Source organism: Ascaphus truei, chromosome 5 (assembly GCF_040206685.1).
Source record: "Ascaphus truei isolate aAscTru1 chromosome 5, aAscTru1.hap1, whole genome shotgun sequence".
NCBI classification, from domain to species: Eukaryota; Metazoa; Chordata; class Amphibia; order Anura; family Ascaphidae; genus Ascaphus; species Ascaphus truei.
In genome coordinates this window covers 137,789,817-137,807,654 of record NC_134487.1, presented here as the reverse complement: position 1 = coordinate 137,807,654, position 17,838 = coordinate 137,789,817, and the positions used below count along the sequence as shown (strand labels likewise).

At 43.0% G+C, this 17,838-nt stretch overlaps 1 protein-coding gene across 1 annotated transcript in view; it reads right to left on the bottom strand.

The window, feature by feature from the left end:
• Positions 1 to 434: 434 nt before the first annotated feature.
• Positions 435 to 17,838, bottom strand: part of PDE6A (phosphodiesterase 6A) — a 110,675-nt gene continuing 93,271 nt past the window's right edge. Inside the window, exons 18-22 of the mRNA XM_075600942.1 lie at positions 13,762 to 13,825; positions 13,000 to 13,074; positions 2,693 to 2,776; positions 1,963 to 2,119; positions 435 to 1,113 (exon numbers count right to left, since the gene is read on the bottom strand). Of these exons, the coding sequence (XP_075457057.1) occupies positions 1,028 to 1,113; positions 1,963 to 2,119; positions 2,693 to 2,776; positions 13,000 to 13,074; positions 13,762 to 13,825 (466 nt within the window). The 3' untranslated portion in view covers positions 435 to 1,027. The remainder of the gene's footprint in view (positions 1,114 to 1,962; positions 2,120 to 2,692; positions 2,777 to 12,999; positions 13,075 to 13,761; positions 13,826 to 17,838) is intronic.

Below are 17,838 nucleotides of genomic sequence, written 5' to 3'. Positions count from 1 at the left end.
TTTATAGAGAAAAGATTGAAACTGAAATCGAGATCACTACAACAAAATCCTTTTTTTTAATGTCAGCAAGAAATTGAGGGCTTACTGAAGGGTTTGCGTGTGTACATGCAGCAAGCACTACCTTTTTGCAATGCAATTCTTAATCAACACCCAGACTTGCTAATGGTGTTTGGGCTCCCTAGGACGTATTCAGATTAAAAGCATATCTGCATATTAATAGCATATTCTATCTAACACCCTCAAATAGTTATGGAAACAATGTGTTTTTCACTTGCAGGATGCCCCTTCATTCTTCTCGTTACATGGTAAACCGCAAGAGCAGACACTTAGTTGCTACAGTATATCATTAGTTATATTTGTTCTTATCGTCTTTCTGGCTTCATTATTCTGCTTTTAGGTAGCTTTCTATAACAAACTATAAGAATATAATTGCATTCATGTTGAATAAACTGTTTTATTTTTTAAAAGAGTCATTTAGCACTACAGTTGCCTAGAGCTCTAATATAACCACAATTGGTCACTACGTTGCTCAATATGCACAATGGCAACGACGAATGAATAAATCATCTTTGGGCTGAGCTGAAGAAAGGAAACCTGTACATAACATCATTACAAGCTAAAGCAAACGTCTACGGTATTCCTTTCTCACTTCTTGAACAGACTATCTTCTTAAAAAAGAGTGAAATGCTCGGATTCAAACGAAAAGGATATTTTTCGGTCTCGTCCAGTGCTCTGTTTGCAGCTTCATTTTTTATTTCAGCCAGTGAGCAAATGCAATACAATATTGAAGTGTAACATGTACAGTAATCTGTTTTTTTTATGGTAATCATAAAATAAATATTTATAGATTTTAGAGTGGTAACAATTGTCTTTTTCCCCCCCCTCTTTTAACTCTGAATGCAAAAATGGTTTCATTTTAGAGGATCACAGCACTTGGTTAGTTTACGATCAATTAATTGCACCACATAACCTAACCGGAAACAAAATGGAAATAAAAAAATAACAGAAAAAGAAAATATGTACAGTCTTATAAGATAGAACAGCTGTTTGACTGAGGTGCTTGTCCAGCTACTGGTATATTTCCACCGTTTTCTTTTCCTGTAACTACCGGACCTGCAAAAAGGATAAAAAGGACATTTTTATTTGATTCATGATTTTAAGACCATAAATAACAATGGACAGCTGTATTGTCATTGGGAAGGGGCGGCCGTATTGTCTGTTTTTCTCTTTTCTTGCTTTACAGGCAATAGTGCATTCCAAAGGCATGTGCAATAATGATATTCATGAACTTGGATTAATGCTGCTAAATAGGTTGGAATGTCTTTATTAGAGATGGGCTAATGCTTTTGGCGGATATGGATCCGCAGCGGATCGGCCGGTTCCTCTGATCTGCTGATTTCCACGGATCAATCTCAAAAAGGGCGATTCGCGTTTTGCGGATTTTTTTATTATTATTATTATTATTACCAATACACTCCGCGGATCCCGCATCCCGTGGACGGATTTGTAGAATCAAATCCATGGATTCAGCAATTCGTTGGCATATTCTTAAGAATCCAAAAAAAGGTTTGCTGAATCCGTGGGTAGGATTTTACTAATCCGTCCACCGGTTGTATCCAATGGCGGATTTTGATGAATCCGTGCGGATTAGAACCTCCCAAATCCGTCTGCGGATTTTACTCCGCGAAACCGATTTTGGGGGGGAGAATGCGAGAAGATCTGGAAACCGGATTTGGGTGGATTCCTCCGTCTCTAGTCTTAATCAATCTTAAACAATATTATCTTGACTTCACATATGTGCAATAGTTTTTTCATTTGAATAATTAACAAGACTGCATTAAAGTGGGAGAAGCAGAGCAAGAAACAGGGATTCATTAATGCTGCATTAAATAATAACACTTTTCACTTGTCTAACATCTGGATAATGATAGCTCTGTAAAAAGGTGTTCCTTCTTTTCTGACCTGGTTTTGGTGCTTGTATTCCCTCCTTCTTTTGCTTCTCTTCCTCTAGCGCTTTCATTTTCGCATCATACTCATCGGCCAGAGCTTTCCATTCCTTCTTGTTATTGAGGATCCCGTCATACATCGGCTGGATCTCTGGATGGAATCGTGAGAACTCCTAAAAGAGACAAATGACACCTTTCTAGATGTTTGAATGATAATAGATAGTATGACCTGATTTTGTATGGGCTTTTTTTATTCTGCACATGTAGGGTTATTATTAACACAATGGTAATCAGATAATGACAATGTTTCCAAGCCCAGGATTAATATATATATATATATATATATATATATATATATATATATATTTTTATTTTTTTTTGTTTTGTTTTATTAGTCATAGCACAATACAGAATGAAGTCAACGGGAGTGTTTGTGTGATACTGCCCCGAGCGGCATTATTATATAGCTCAATGAATAAGCCACATCGAGTCCATGAAAGTGTGGATTCTTGTTTGATATCACTATAGATTAAGCACACCTTAATTAGTTTTTATCCATTTGCTTTTTAATGACCAAAGTAATGAGAAAGTACTCTACCCATGGCAGAGGTAAATATAGATAATGCCTGTGCTTTTTACTGTTTGCTTTCAGGTGATGTACTCTGCAGGCTTGTGTTTCCATTGCTTGTTCTGGTATTGTATTGTTCTTTAATCATTGCTTTGTTACTAAGAAATGTGAAACTTACCTTATATACAAATGTGCACACAAAATCGATGAAACCACACTGAAGCTTTGGAAGCTCCTCTGCCTTGTTCCTGTCCATCATTGGCTATAAAAACAAAGAATAAAAGTGAGATCTCATTAAAAAAAAAAAAAAACATCTGTCACATAATGTTAACTTTTTGTGTGCAAAGTAATGTTTACTTCTTATTAGTATACTTAAAATGCCAAAGAATGGATTAGCTTGTCTGAGTGCTGCATGGTTGTGGCATTACCCTGCTATAGGGCCTTTTTTCACCCCCAATCTTTTTCCTTTATTGGAAACAAACAGGGAACATATACAGATACATTGCGTTCATATGCACATAATATATAGAATACAATCATTGAAACCAATAAAGCATTTTCATTTTTTGTTGTTACAGGGGCGGGGGAGAAGGATAGTGTGGTAGACAAACGGGGGGGGGGGGGGGCGGGAAGGGATCGGGGGGGGGGATGTGGCTTGGTTGACTCCTTTCCATCCTTCTCCTGCTGAAGGGATCAACTGGATCTGGTGCTTATTTATGGGAAAGTTGGGTCTCTGCGGGCTAGCCATGGCCCCCAGGTGTTGTAGAACTGGGGGATTTTCTGTGTGAGCATGGCCGTAAGTTTTTCCATGATCATAACCATGGTAATTCTTTTAGTGACTGTATTTTTTGAGGGTGCTTTTACCTGCTTCCAAGCAGCTGCGATAGAGCACCTTGCAGCCGTTAGGATGACTGAGATAAGTTTAGTTAGGGGAGCGTGAAGGCCTTCAACTTGTTTTCCCAACAGAAAGGTCAGAGGGTCCAGGGGAATTTCCAACCCTGAGGTTTCACAGAATAGTTTCTGGATCTTAGACCAGAACCCCTGGATCTCTGGGCATGACCACCAAATGTGTGCCATGTCTCCTCTTTGACCACATCCCCTCCAGCACAGATCTGGCGTGCCGGGGAAGATCTGGCTCAGTCTAGTCTGGGTTAGGTACCACTGGAATAGAATTTTGCAGATATTTTCTTTTGTGATTGTGCAAATTGAGGTCTTGGATGCTGCCTCCCAGACGTCCTTCTAATAATCTATATCTAGTTGTAGGTTGAGGTCTACACACCATTTTTGCATGTATGCGTGGCTTGGGTTCTCCGATGTTGACTCTAACCCCCTATAGATCTCTGAGATCAATCCCTTCTGGTAACAACCCATGATGCTATAGGGCCCTTTAATAAAAAAATGGCATTTAATTTGACAATATAAAAATATTACTCACAATGGGCTAGATCTACTGAGCTCCGTTAATGACTTAACAAGATGTTAACGTCTCGTTAAGTGCTAATGTGATATTCAAAGCTCAATGATGATGCATTAAGTGCTGTTTTCAGCCGTATCGAGCCCTTGCGTTACTATAACCGACATAAGTACTAATGTTATGCATAAGAGTGGTTCCCTGTAACATTGCATTTCCACAGAGCTCTGTTATAGTGAATGCAGGGATTTAACATTACGTTAGTTAGGTTATAGCTAAAGGTAGGTACTTTACAGGTATACTGTAGGTATTTTACAGGGTCTGGATAAGTGTAAGACCACAGTTGGATATGATTGACCTATCATATTATTATTTGCAGGGTTCTTTCCCTCTCCTGTCTTCTCTTTTCTTACTTTAATAAACACCTATTCAGGGTCTGCATGGCAGTAACACCACCTTTAGGTAAGAGCGGTTTAACATCATGTTATTTGAAGCTAACACAAGTCAGTGCTAGCTGCACATGGTGTTTAACTTATGCTTGTTAGATCATTACCAGCCGTTGTGTTTGCATATAATCAGCTTTGTGGATACCCGTTAAACTTTGGAACACTAATGGACATTTAGGTAACATCACGTTAGTAGTGCAGATTTAACAGAGCTCTGTGGATCTAACCCAATATGCATAAAAATTGCCCGGTTTGACATTCCATTTCCCAGAGAGAGAGAGAACAATATATAGTAGAAAATACCTTTGAACACACCCTAGATACTTGGGGAAAATGCTAATTTCAATCATTTGAATCATTCTCTCTCTTCTTCAGAAAAAGCCTCATGTTGCTTTGGAGAGATTTCTGGTCCACCAGCAAACGTGCCTCTTAATGCATAGACCATTAATATGTCATTTTGTGGGGTTTTCCTCATTTGCATCCACAATGTGTTTGCCACATGGAATTGTATAGCCAGAACCAAATCGTGTAACAAACTACATTTTGAACATGCAATAAAGTCTTAATGAATACGGCAAGATGCAAATCCATGCTAAAATAACTGCTTTCACCTGGAAATGACTTACCTGTGTTTACTGCTGTAAGTTTAGCCTGCTATGTTTTCCACTCTCTGGAGGCCCTAAAGCATAGAAAACTCGATACCAACATATGAATCCATGCTGCTTTCTTTTCTTTTTTTTTGTTCTAACCTCAAATCTTATTTCCAATTCATTGAGACAGAATATACATTTTCAATATATTGCATATAAGAGATTTACATCTGCATCATACTGTCTTGAGAGGTCATAATCAGGGAATATAGAACACATGCTGCTTGTTTAAGGTCGATGTAATTACGCTGCAATGTTACTGACTTATGCTTATGCAGCACCCTGCTAGGAATTTCCCTTTACCCTGCATGTCAGTCCTGGTAGCTGCAGGCAGTGCCGGGGTTAAATCCTCAGAAGGCTGACATGTGAGTTAGTCACAATTATGTTATTATAATGATGCACTTTGAAGGCACATGTTTGGCCTTGCGCTAGTTCTAGAAGTTGCTGGAAGGGTCACCTGACCTAGGTGGTCCTGTTGCAACAATTAATCTGCCCAGATACTGGGGCAGAGTATTGGCCACGCCCTGGGTATAAAAGGTGAGCATCATTTTATATTCAGACCTCCAGACCCCCCAGGGTAGAGTGACCAGATTTTGAAAATGAAAAACCGGGACACATTTTTTTTTTTACATAACAGTTTATTTATTGTAGTACACTTATTCTTTACTACCATTAGTCCTTGTTACATAGTTACGTTTGTGTGTACGTGTGTGTTTACGTGTGTGTGTCGGATGACCTCACTAATCGAACAACAAAAAAAGCCAGATGTGAATGATTCTGAACCCATTAACCAGTGTCAGGATGCCCCCTCTTCACAATTTCTAAAGCAGCAATCCCGCCTGGGATCTTACCTGATCCGCAGTCCCTCAAGGTACTATACTGGAGGGGAGGTGTTCCCTACCTGTCTTCCGATGTCTCTTGCATGAAACTTGAGTCAGATCTGGAAGAAAGCAGGGTAGGTTACTTCGGTGTAGGTATAAGGCAGTTAAGATAAGACATAGAGGGTGAGAGAGACAGGGAGGGTGAGGGAGACAGAGTGGGAGACAGAGAGGGAGACATAGAGGGAGACGGAAACAGAGAGGGAGAGGGAGACAGCGAGGGAGAGGGAGACGGAAACAGAGAGGGGGAGAGGGACAGGGAGGGAGACAGACAGGGAGGGAGAGAGACAGAGGGAGAGAGACGGAGGGAGAGGGAGGGAAGGAGAGGGAGATGGGGAGGGGGAGACAGAGAGAGGGAGAATGAGAGAGGGAGGCAGGGAGAGGGAGACAGGAAGAGGGAGATAGAGAGGGAGACAGAGAGAGAGAGGGAGACATAGAGGGAGACGGAAACAAAGAGGGAGAGGGAGGGAGAGAGACAGGGAGGGAGAGGGAGGGAAGGAGAGGGAGGGAAGGAGAGGGAGACAGAGAGAGGGAGACAGAGAGAGGGAGAATGAGAGAGGGAGACAGAGAGAGGGAGACAGAGAAGGTGAGGGAGATAGAGAGGGTGAGGGAGACAGAGAGGGTGAGGGAGACAGAGAGGGTGAGGGAGACAGAGAGGGTGAGGGAGACAGAGAGGGTGAGGGAAACAGAGAGGTGAGGGAGACAGAGAGGGTGAGGGAGCCAGAGAGGGCGAGGGAGCCAGAGAGGGTGAGGGAGAAAGAGAGGGAGACAGGGAGAAAGAGAGGGAGACAGGGAGGGTGAGGGAGACAGAGAGGGTGAGGGAGACAGGGAGGGAGAGGGAGACAGGGAGGGAGAGGGAGACAGGAAGGGTGAGGGAGACAGAGAGGGTGAGGGAGACCGGGAGGGAGACAGGGAGGGAGAGGGTGAGGGATACAGGGAGGTGAGGGAGACAGGGAGGAAGAGTGTGAGGGAGACAGAGAGGGTGAGGGAGACAGAGAGGGTTAGGGAGACACCCACCCACTGATACACACACCCACACACACGGATACACACACACTGATACACACACTGACACACACACACATACACACTGATACACACACACACAAACTGATTGATACACACACAAACTGATTGATACACACACACACACACACACACACACACACACTGATTGATACACACATACACACACAATGATTGATACACACACACACTGTGATACACACACACTGATTGATAAACACACACACTGATTGATACACACACACACACACTCTGATACACACACACTCTGATACACGCACACTGATACACACACACACACTGATACACACACATACTGATACACACACACACACCTTCTTCTGGCAGAGACATTTGGCGTTCTCCCCTGGTAGCCTTTATACCTTTCCGTCCCTAGCCTTGGCTCTGAGAGCTCCCTGGCACTCGCGTGTGTTCTTCCCCTGTCCCTGCCTATAGTGGTGACGTCACTGACATCGCGAGACCTCTCGCCGCGTGGTTTGCTTCAGTGAGTCCCCCGGCAGCACTAAGTTCAGGCTGTTGCCTGTTTTGCTTCCTGCTCATGTGCTGACTTGTGGGTGTGTTGACAGTGGTGTTTTTCGGCGGTGTGGAGCCTCAAGAGCGGTGCTTCCCAGCGGTTTGGAGCTTCCAGAGGTAGAGCTGTGCCATCTCTCTCCCAGGCTTCAGAGTGAAAAGTGACATTGTGCTACAGGCTCACGTTTATCAGCCTTGCTGTAAGTAGGGTTTTAATTTTAGCCCCACTGGATGCCATTGCTTTAGAAGTGTTTCTTGCCCAACAATCAAGTGTTTGTTGTTTTTATATTTATTTTTATTCATTGTATTAAACTGCTATCATTTCTTGCATACCTTATCAGTGATCTTTTGTTTTTAGTTACACTATGATCTTTTTCTCTTTTTTTCTTCTATGTTGTCGTCTTTTATGTTTGTTTGTTTGAGACTACATTGAAGATACTTCCTTGGAACTCATCCCAGCTTTATTGGACTATATTCGGTCAGACTATTATTTTTATTTCTTTGAGGCGCCGGTTTATGTGTTTTTACTGTGTCTATTGGTTTGTGTGACCTATTTTTTTCCTGGCTGCCTCCACTCCAATATTTGAGTGTGTATTCCTATTATGTTAGTTGTTTAATTGTCACTAATTTTTTATATCAATTGAATTAGCGCTGTTCCCACTGCCCTTCCCCTTTATCTATTTGACACACACACACTGATACACACACACACACTGATACACACACACTGGTACACACACACTGATACACTGATACGTACACACTGATACACACACACTGATACACCCCGCCTCCCCCTGCACCGCCCACCAGCCCCTGCACCGCCCGCCAGCGACCACGCAGCCACCACTGCCCGCCCCGAGCCCATCTCCCACACCAAGGGGACGGAGGGAAGTGAGCACCAGGAGAGGCAAAGGTGAGAGCGTTGGGGGCAAAGGTGGGAGCGCCAGGGGGCAAAGGTGGGAGCTCCGGGGGGCAACAGTGGAAACGCCGGGGGGCAAAGGTGGGAGCGCCGGGGGGCAAAGGTACAAGGTGGTTCAAGGTAGGTGGTACAAAGGCAGGCACACCCCCGCTACCACCTCCTATTACCCCCCCTGGTTGAGACCCGGGACAGAAGGGGGACACTCATCGCGCAGACACACTCACTTGTGCTCTGCACAAAGCGGAAGCCCCGCCCCGACTTTCTCTGACATGCCTGCGACCAATCCCCTGCGGGCCAGCCGGCATTCTAAGTCCCGGCATTCTCCTTCATTCAATCCCCCCGGCAGCATGCATTCATTCATACACACACATAGAAAATACTTACCGGCCGGCGCATTCTCCTCACCGCTGCTGCCCCGCAATACCAGGACCAGGGACAAAAACCGGGACATTTCCGGGACGGACCTGAAACCGGGACTGTCATCCTACCCCAGGGAGGACCTGACCCCAGGGAGGATCCCCATAAGACCAGGGAAGACACAGACTCCAATTAACATCAGGTAGGTCTTCAGGCTCTCCCAGCCTGTAAAGCAGGGAAGCAGCAAGCAACCCACTTTATTATTTGTAGTATAGGGACAGTATCCCATTGTTAGGAGGCCCTTAGAAAGGTACAGGGAAGCATCTACCTTGCTGCAAGGAGCAGTGTCTTTTTCAGGGTGATGTAGGGACCTGGGGTGGACTGACTCCCTTACATTGTAGGGATGTGAGATGTACTGCTTTGCAATGGGAGAGACAGATTGAGCACTATGGGGGCTATGCACTAAGCAGTGATAAGTCGTTTTAAGAGCGCAAAGTGCTCTTAGAACGTTAAGTTCCGCCGAGCGCTATGCACTAAGCTGCGCAAAGAGGCACTTTACGCTCTAAAACTGGCTTTTTCTTGGAATTTTTTCAAAGTCCAACTTTGCTCGTACGATCAGCTGTTTGCGTTGAATCCTGCCCTTCTGCGGGATTCACTAAGCAACGCAAACTGATCGTACGTTAAAGTTGCGCTGAATAAAGCTCACCAGCTAAAGGCAGGTGATAAAAAAAGCTGGACTTAGAAAAAATTCTTTGTTTACCTTTTTGCAGGCGCAAAACAAATACAACAGGCCGGCGGGTGTCCCCGGCTGACCCCGCAGGGGTCCCCGAGGAGGCCGGGGGTCACGCGGGCGTCCCCGGCTGACCCCGTGGCCGTCCCGGGGTCCCCGCGGCCGTCACGGGGTACCCGCGGGCCTGCGGTACCAATGTTGTTCCAACAAAAATACTAAACAATATTTCTAACTAAATACACCCCCCTAACACATACAATACAATAAAGTGCAAAATTACTATTATCCAGATATGGATAATAGATTTTTTGCCCATTATGAAACACTGCATTAGTATACCTAAATAAAGTCAATAAAAACAGCAGCCAGCTAATCTAGTGATTACAAGCAGTAACAACATCAACAAATATTTAATTAAACCATTAACCAATTACACCAATTAATTCCTAAACCAACTCAAAATGAATAGTAACACTAACCAATCAAACCAATTAATTACAACAACATTAATAAATGTTAACATTAAAAGACAAAGAAATACATTCAAACAATCTCAGAAAGAACCATAAAACACATTAGCTAACATAATACAACATTAACTGTAAGCGAACACCAATCGCAAACATTTTATTACATTAAGCATGAAATCAAAAACCAATTACATCCACATAAGAAACTGACATAAAAATATCAACAGCAATAGCAAGCCACAAATGCCCCCCAAATATTGTAATAATAATGTACAGTATTCATCTGTACCCTAAAGTGGTACAGTTTAATATATTCTCAGTCAATATGCCTGCCCCAAAAAATCAAAAATCACATCCAAAGAATAAACCTGTAAAAAGAGACATTTACAAACATTGAATATCTTACCATTAGAAGCGGTGGCCCTCCGACTCCCGGGGTAACAGGAAGCTCACGTAGCTTGAAGGCCTCCAACAGCATCCGATGCCATGCGCCATGAAGATCCGACTCAGGTACCCCAATCTTCTTTTTTCTTTCTTTACTCACCTTCTTCTATCTTCATCTGTAACCATTTCTTCATCTTCTTTATCTTCTATCTTTATCTGTCAATCCAAAATACCCCATGTTAAATCCCAAGCGATGTTGTCCCGTCGTCTTCTTGGGCTCAAATGAGGCGTCACAGCCTTAAATATGGCTAGTAACGTCACATTTAGCCTCAAAATGGTTATCAGCCACCTCATTGGCTGTTAAAACCATATTTCGACTTTATTTATTTATTTTTTTACATGACGTCACTTAAAGCTAATGATGCCAGCCAATCAGAATGGCTGTGCTTCATTTGCCTTTAAGATGACGTCACGAAGCCGGCGTCACATGGTATTTCAGCCAATCAGATCGTGGGAACCAATTCCACACTCTGATTGGCTGAAATACCATGTGACACCAGCCATCTTGGATCTCGTGACGTCATCTTAAAGGCAAATGAAGCACAGCCATTCTGATTGGCTGGCATCATTCCCTTTAAGTGACGTCATAAAAAAAAAAAAATTAAAGTCGGAATATGGTTTTAACAGCCAATCAGGTGGCTGACAACCATTTTGAGGCTAAATGTGACGTTACTAGCCATATTTAAGGCCGTGACGCCTCATTTGAGCCCAAGAAGACGACGGGACAACATCGCTTGGGATTTAACATGGGGTATTTTGGATTGACAGATGAAGATAGAAGATAGAGAAGATGAAGAAATGGTTACAGATGAAGATAGAAGAAGGTGAGTAAAGAAAGAAAAAAGAAGATTGGGGTACCTGAGCCGGATCCTTATGGCGGATGTCATCGGATGCTGTTGGAGGCCTTCAAGGTACGTGAGCTTCCTGTTACCCCGGGAGTCGGAGGGCCACCGCTTCTAATGGTAAATAATATATTCAATGTTTGTAAATGTCTCTTTTTACAGGTTTATTCTTTGGATGTGATTTTTGATTTTTTGGGGCAGGCATATTGACTGATAATATATTAATTTGTACCACTTTAGGGTACAGATGAATACTGTACATTATTATTACAATATTTGGGGGGCATTTGTGGCTTGCTATTGCTGTTGATATTTTTATGTCAGTTTCTTATGTGGATGTAATTGGTTTTTGTTTTCATGCTTAATGTAATAAAATGTTTGCGATTGGTGTTCGCTTGTAGTTAATGTTGTATTATGTTAGCTAATGTGTTTTATGGTCCTTTCTGAGATTGTTTGAATGTATTTCTTTGTCTTTTAATGTTAACATTTATTAATGTTGTTGTAATTAATTGGTTTGATAGGTTAGTGTTACTATTCATTTTGAGTTGGTTTAGGAATTAATTGGTGTAATTGGTTAATGGTTTAATTAAATATTTGTTGATGTTGTTACTGCTTGTAATCACTAGATTAGCTGGCTGCTGTTTTTATTGACTTTATTTAGGTATACTAATGCAGTGTTTCATAATGGGCAAAAAATCTATTATCCATATCTGGATAATAGTAATTTTGCACTTTATTGTATTGTATGTGTTAGGGGGGTGGGGAGAGGGGGGCGGGGGGTCGTGTATTTATGTTTGTTAATTCTTTTTTTTTTTATAAAATTTTAATTATAGTGTAGATGTGCAGGGGGTCTCCGGAGCTGAGCCGCGTTGGTTTCAGGTCCGAGGACCCCCTACTTCAGGAGATACAGGCCCCGTTATGGGGTGCCGGTATCCCCTGCACTTTCAAGCGTCCGCACCACGTGACCGGGACATTGAAATTCTGCAGGGCATACCGGCACCCCATAACGGGGCCTGTATCTCCTGAAGTAGGTGGTCCTCGGACCTGAAACCAATGCTGTTCAGCTCCGGAGACCCCCTGCACATCTACACTATAATTAAAATGTATTTATTTCGTGTACAATCGCCTGTAACAGTCTTGCATGGAGATAGCAAATCTCCATGCAAATGTTACAAGCGTTTTTTTTTTTCTATCAGCACGTAAATGTTAAGAACGCTAGCAGGGGGAAATACATTGCACACACGATAAGCCAGTTTTGGGCACGTCCGATAAAAAATGGGCTGAGGGCCTTAGTGAATCGCGTCACCGGCTTCATTTTTTATCGGACGTACTAATTTTTTTCAGGCCTGCGCGATAGCTCGGAGCTTAGTGCATAGCCCCCTATGTCTGAATATTGAAAACCTGTCCTGTATTGTAACAACTAAGCTGCTGATATAATAAACACAAGTTAAAAGTTCCTGGCGCCCTCTGCTGTTCACCAACTTCCTTACACAAGCTGGCACGAATCCACCATCCACCCTGAGATGCAAAAGGTAAACCGCTGAGCACCTACAGTATACCCTTCTTGCAGGTATAAACCCTGTTAAAACCACAGAGACTGTATCTACCCCTCATTTTTACATGTGCAACCTATCCCTCATGTCGGGGGGAAGGGGGGCGGGGGGGGGCGGGTAGGGGTGTTACACTTATATCCAATAGCGCAGGCTTGATAGTAATATGACATTGTGGATATTGAACATACATGACACCCATGTTTTCTGCAGATAAGGTGTACTTACGATAGGGTTTTGCTGCAATACAGTTCTTTCCAGGTCACCTTGCTCCCAGAACTCAGCAGCAACCAAGAGAGCCACCTGACAACAGTAATTCAAAAACACTGGCTGGTTTCATATAACTCTTCATTCAGAAAAATACAATTAAGTCAAAACCTCAAAGATGAAAAAAATATATGCTACGCTGCAAATAATGTGTGTCAGATGGTAAAAGATCTGAGGTGACAAGAATGAGGTTTTGGGATCCAATTCTACTGTGTTGTGTAATAAATGTATTGATCTGAATAACATCTCATGTTACCCCTAATGCTTGTGGATATATTTCATTTGATGCATTGTGGGGGCTTCTGTGCTTCTAACAGTTACACATTGCATTGTGGATTCCTAGGACTGACATTATTAGACAATCCCAACTCTTATCCAACTACTGACGAGCAGGGCAAATAATACAACCTAAAATAGTTTCTTAGCAACTGTAAGGCTGAGAGCGCTCCAAGCATGAGCGCCGGGTGTCATGTCATTTACGGGCGCGCGGAGGGGGGGAGGAGGGGCATTGAGCACGCTGGAAAGTTAGATTTTTTTGTTTACATATGCGCCGAGCACTGGTGAGCGAGGACTTACATATATATATATATATGTTAGTAACCGCTCAGCGCTAGTGGGGATGCAGCCTAAGCAGCGTAATGATATCATTAATTGATCTTGTTTTCTGTTCTTTGCTTTCTTTTCAAATACATGACATACATCTATATTACTACCATCCTGTACCTTGCTCTGAACCTCCCAGGGCTTGGCAATGGCTGACAGATCACACGCTGTCATCATCATCGCCCTAGAAAAAACAAGATCACAGTGGATTTACAGTTCAATAATGCATATTCTGCAAAATGAATAAATCATGACATTATTTTCTTATTGGTGTAGCCCTGATTGTTTTTTGAGCGATAGGTCTGCTCCTCCTGGCAGTAAGGCCTAGTAAGGGTAGGTCTTGCCAGGAGTAATTATGGGGTTTCCCCACTCATAGCAGTGCATTGATTCAGGGAAGGTAGTGTAATCAGGCCTTGCGTCCAATCAGAGGCACAGGGTTGGTTCCTTCTGGACTTGTACTTAAGACACTGCACTTCCTGTATTTAGCCAGTCTGCCTCGACCGTGAGAGACCAAGCTGTCAGGGATCTGGCAGTTTGAGGCCCTCCCTTAGGGGAGCAGAGGGAAACCATTTCCTCTTATCCCACCAGGGGATAAGGGAAGAGCTGGGACTGCTCTCTGTGCCCTTTGGCTGGGAGTGAGTCCAGGGACATCCTGAGGGTGGACACCCTACAAGCTACTATCAACTGTGCTGCTGAATACAGAGGGACCAATAAAGGACACTTTGTTTTATTATACCTCCTGCCTGAAAGTGAAGTCTATTGGGAGGAGGGGGAAGAGATTATTCTGCAGAGACTTCTCCCCATACACCTGGGGGCTGCACGAGATGGAGACGCTGCACCTGTGAGTACTATTTGGGCAAGACCCCAGAAGCCTGTCGTGTCATTCCCCTATATCCCGTGTTGGAGACCCAGGGCCCCCTATTACCAGCAGGTTTGCACCACACTATATCATGTAACCAGAGCGAGTTTCCCAGAGAGAGGTCCTATGTGAGATTGGGTGGGGGAAACATTTTGTGAAATGATTTAAAAAATAATGTAGCATCCTTTCCCCCACCCTATGTAAGATGGCTTCGCTACTGATGTATTCTGTGGTGTTGGTGCATACCTGGCTGGTAAACAGGAGGCTGGAGATCTCCACGGTGGTGTGGGGAGGACATCAGGACAAGCTCACATTGGCTCTTTCAGTGACAGCACCTCCAGTCTAAGAGGATCCTGAGGCATCCAGGATGAACCTCGGGAACACTTCTTCTTAGTGAACAGTTAAATCATAACACCAGATTGGGTATAACTGGGTTTATTGGTACATGCATGATGGTATATACAGGTCACAGTCCCTGAATGCAGTACCCAGACTTTAGGCCTTGACTATATCTCTCTTCATAGAATCCTTACCCCCTGCTGGGGCAAGGCCTCAGCCTTCTCCCTCTGGGGAGAGGCTCTCTGCTACGTTCGCACACTCGTGCGAACAACCTACTACTAGGTTCCAGGAGATGCTGAGGGCCCTCGTTGGTATGGGGAAACAGGACAAGTTTTTGGGATGTCATCAGGCTGTGTTCTCATGAGCTAGCGCCTCCATTCACAGCAGGCTCCAGCGTGGTTGGAGACAGTCCCCACTGTGAAAGTCCTCAAACATACCCCTACCCAATAGACTGTAGACTCAGGTAGGGGTATATAAAACAGGATCCCCATTATTAGCATCCACTGTAGATCTTAGTACAGCGGATACATGCTCTGCAGATACAGGCCAAACCTCTGGATAGTACCTGACCTTCTATTAGAATTGAGGCTTTGCAATCTGCAGATCTCTAACTGCAGTCACGTCTCTATCTCAAGAGGGAGAGACTCCGACTGACTATAATTTGAAATGGCTTCCGCTCTAGCACAGAAGGGGCGGGCACAAGATCTGCACCCGGATTGGCTGCAAACAGACCAAGTTCCACCTCCACCCCAGTCACTCAGGGTGGCTGCCTGAGAATGGGGAAAACCCAAGACGATAGCCTGCCATAGGTGTGTGAGTGGGGGGGGGGGGGGAGTAGTAGGAGGACAGCCAGAACCAGCCATGGCAACACTTACATAGTTACATAGTTACATAGTAGATGAGGTTGAAAAAAGACTTCCATCCATCAAGTTCAACCTATGCTATATTTAGACAACAGATACTTTATCCTATATCTATACTTATTGATCCAGAGGAAGGCAAACAAAAAACCCCATTTAGGGGAAAAATTAATTCCTTCCTGACTCCACGAATTGGCAATCGGATTATTCCCTGGATCAACATCCTTCCCATGTATACTTATTTGGTATATCCCTGTATACCTTTCCCATCTAAAAAGATGTCCAACCTTTTTTTGAACAAATCTATTGTATCTGCCATCACAGTCTCCATGGGTAATGAATTCCACATTTTAACTGCCCTTACTGTAAAGAACCCTTTCCTTTGTTGCTGGTGAAATTTCCTTTCCTCCAACCTTAAGGGATGGCCCCGAGTCCTTTATACTGCCCGTGGGATGAATAGTTCTTTTGAAAGCTCCTTGTATTGTCCCTGAATATATTTGTATATAGTTATCATATCCCCTCTTAGACGCCTCTTTTCTAATGTAAAAAAATCTAATTTAGCTAGCCTCTCCTCATAAGTTAGAATGTCCATCCCCTTTATTAATTTGGTGGCTCTTCTCTGCACTCTCTCTAGTTCCATAATGTCTTTTCTTAGGATTGGTGCCCAAAATTGTACTCCATATTCAAGGTGTGGTCTTACTAATGCTTTGTAAAGGGGCATAATTATGTTTACTTCCCTTCATCCATTGCCCGTTTGATGCAAGATAAGATCTTGTTTGCCTTTGCAGCTACCGCATGACATTGGGCACTATTGCTAAGCCTGCTGTCTACAAGCACTCCTAAATCCTTCTCCATCAAGGATTCCCCCAATATATCTCCATTTAATTTGTAAGTCGCCTTTTTATTCTTGCATCCCAAATGCATAACCTTACATTTATCTGTATTAAACCTCATTTGCCATTTACCTGCCCACGTTTCCAATCTCTCCAAGTCCTTCTGAAGAGAAATTACATCCTGCTCTGATTCTATTACCTTACACAATTTAGTATCATCAGCAAAAATGGAGACTTTGCTCTCGATCCCAACCTCAAGGTCATTAATAAACAAGTTAAAAAGCAGGGGTCCCAGTACCGATCCTTGAGGTACTCCACTCACGACTTTAGCCCAACCTGAAAACGTTCCATTTATGACAACCCTCTGTTGTCTGTCCTTTAACCAGTTTTCAATCCAGGTGCATATATTATTACTGAGTCCAATTTTCTTTATTTTGTACACCAACCTCTTGTGTGAAACCGTATCAAAAGCCTTTGCAAAATCTAAGTAGACCATATCAACTGCATTACCCTGGTCTAAATTCCTACTTACCTCCTCAAAGAAACAAATAAGGTTAGTTTGGCAAGATCTATCCTTCATAAATCCATGCTGACTATTACTAATAATTTTGTTTTCCATTAGGTATTCCTGAATATTATCCCAATCCTGAATATTACGCCAATCTTGTGGTACTGAGCCTGTGGAAATGGAGTCCTTGAATATTAAATATAATGGTTTTGCTATTACTGAGCTTAACTCCTTGAGAACTCTTGGATGTATGCCATCGGGGCCAGGTGCCTTATTTATTTTAATTTTTCCAAGTCGCTTATGAACTTCTTCCTCAGTTAACCAATTGGTCATTAATATGGAGGTTGTGGCTTCCTCCTGTGGCGCTACTATTGAACTTGATTCTTCCCTGGTAAACACAGAGGCAAAGAATTTGTTTAATACCTCTGCTTTTTCCTTATCTCCAATAATCTGCCTACCCATCTCACACTGAAAGGGTCTTATATTTTCTTTTCTCATTTTTTTGTTATTAAGGTACTTAAAGAACTTTTTAGGGTTGACCTTACTTTCTATTGCAATCCTTTTTTCATTATCCATTTTTGCTTATATTATGCGTTCCATTATCATCTTGAACTGGTAGTAGATCGGGAACCAGGACCTGCCAGTTGTTATCAACAGAGGTCCTCTAACTTATATATTTGTCCTGCTTACAAATCAGAGTATGGTCGTGCACAAATGTATCATTTTAGTTTGTCAGGTTAGTGCCTTAACTAGAATTAGAATGCACCATAAGAAGTGGATGAGACGAAATCTACTAGG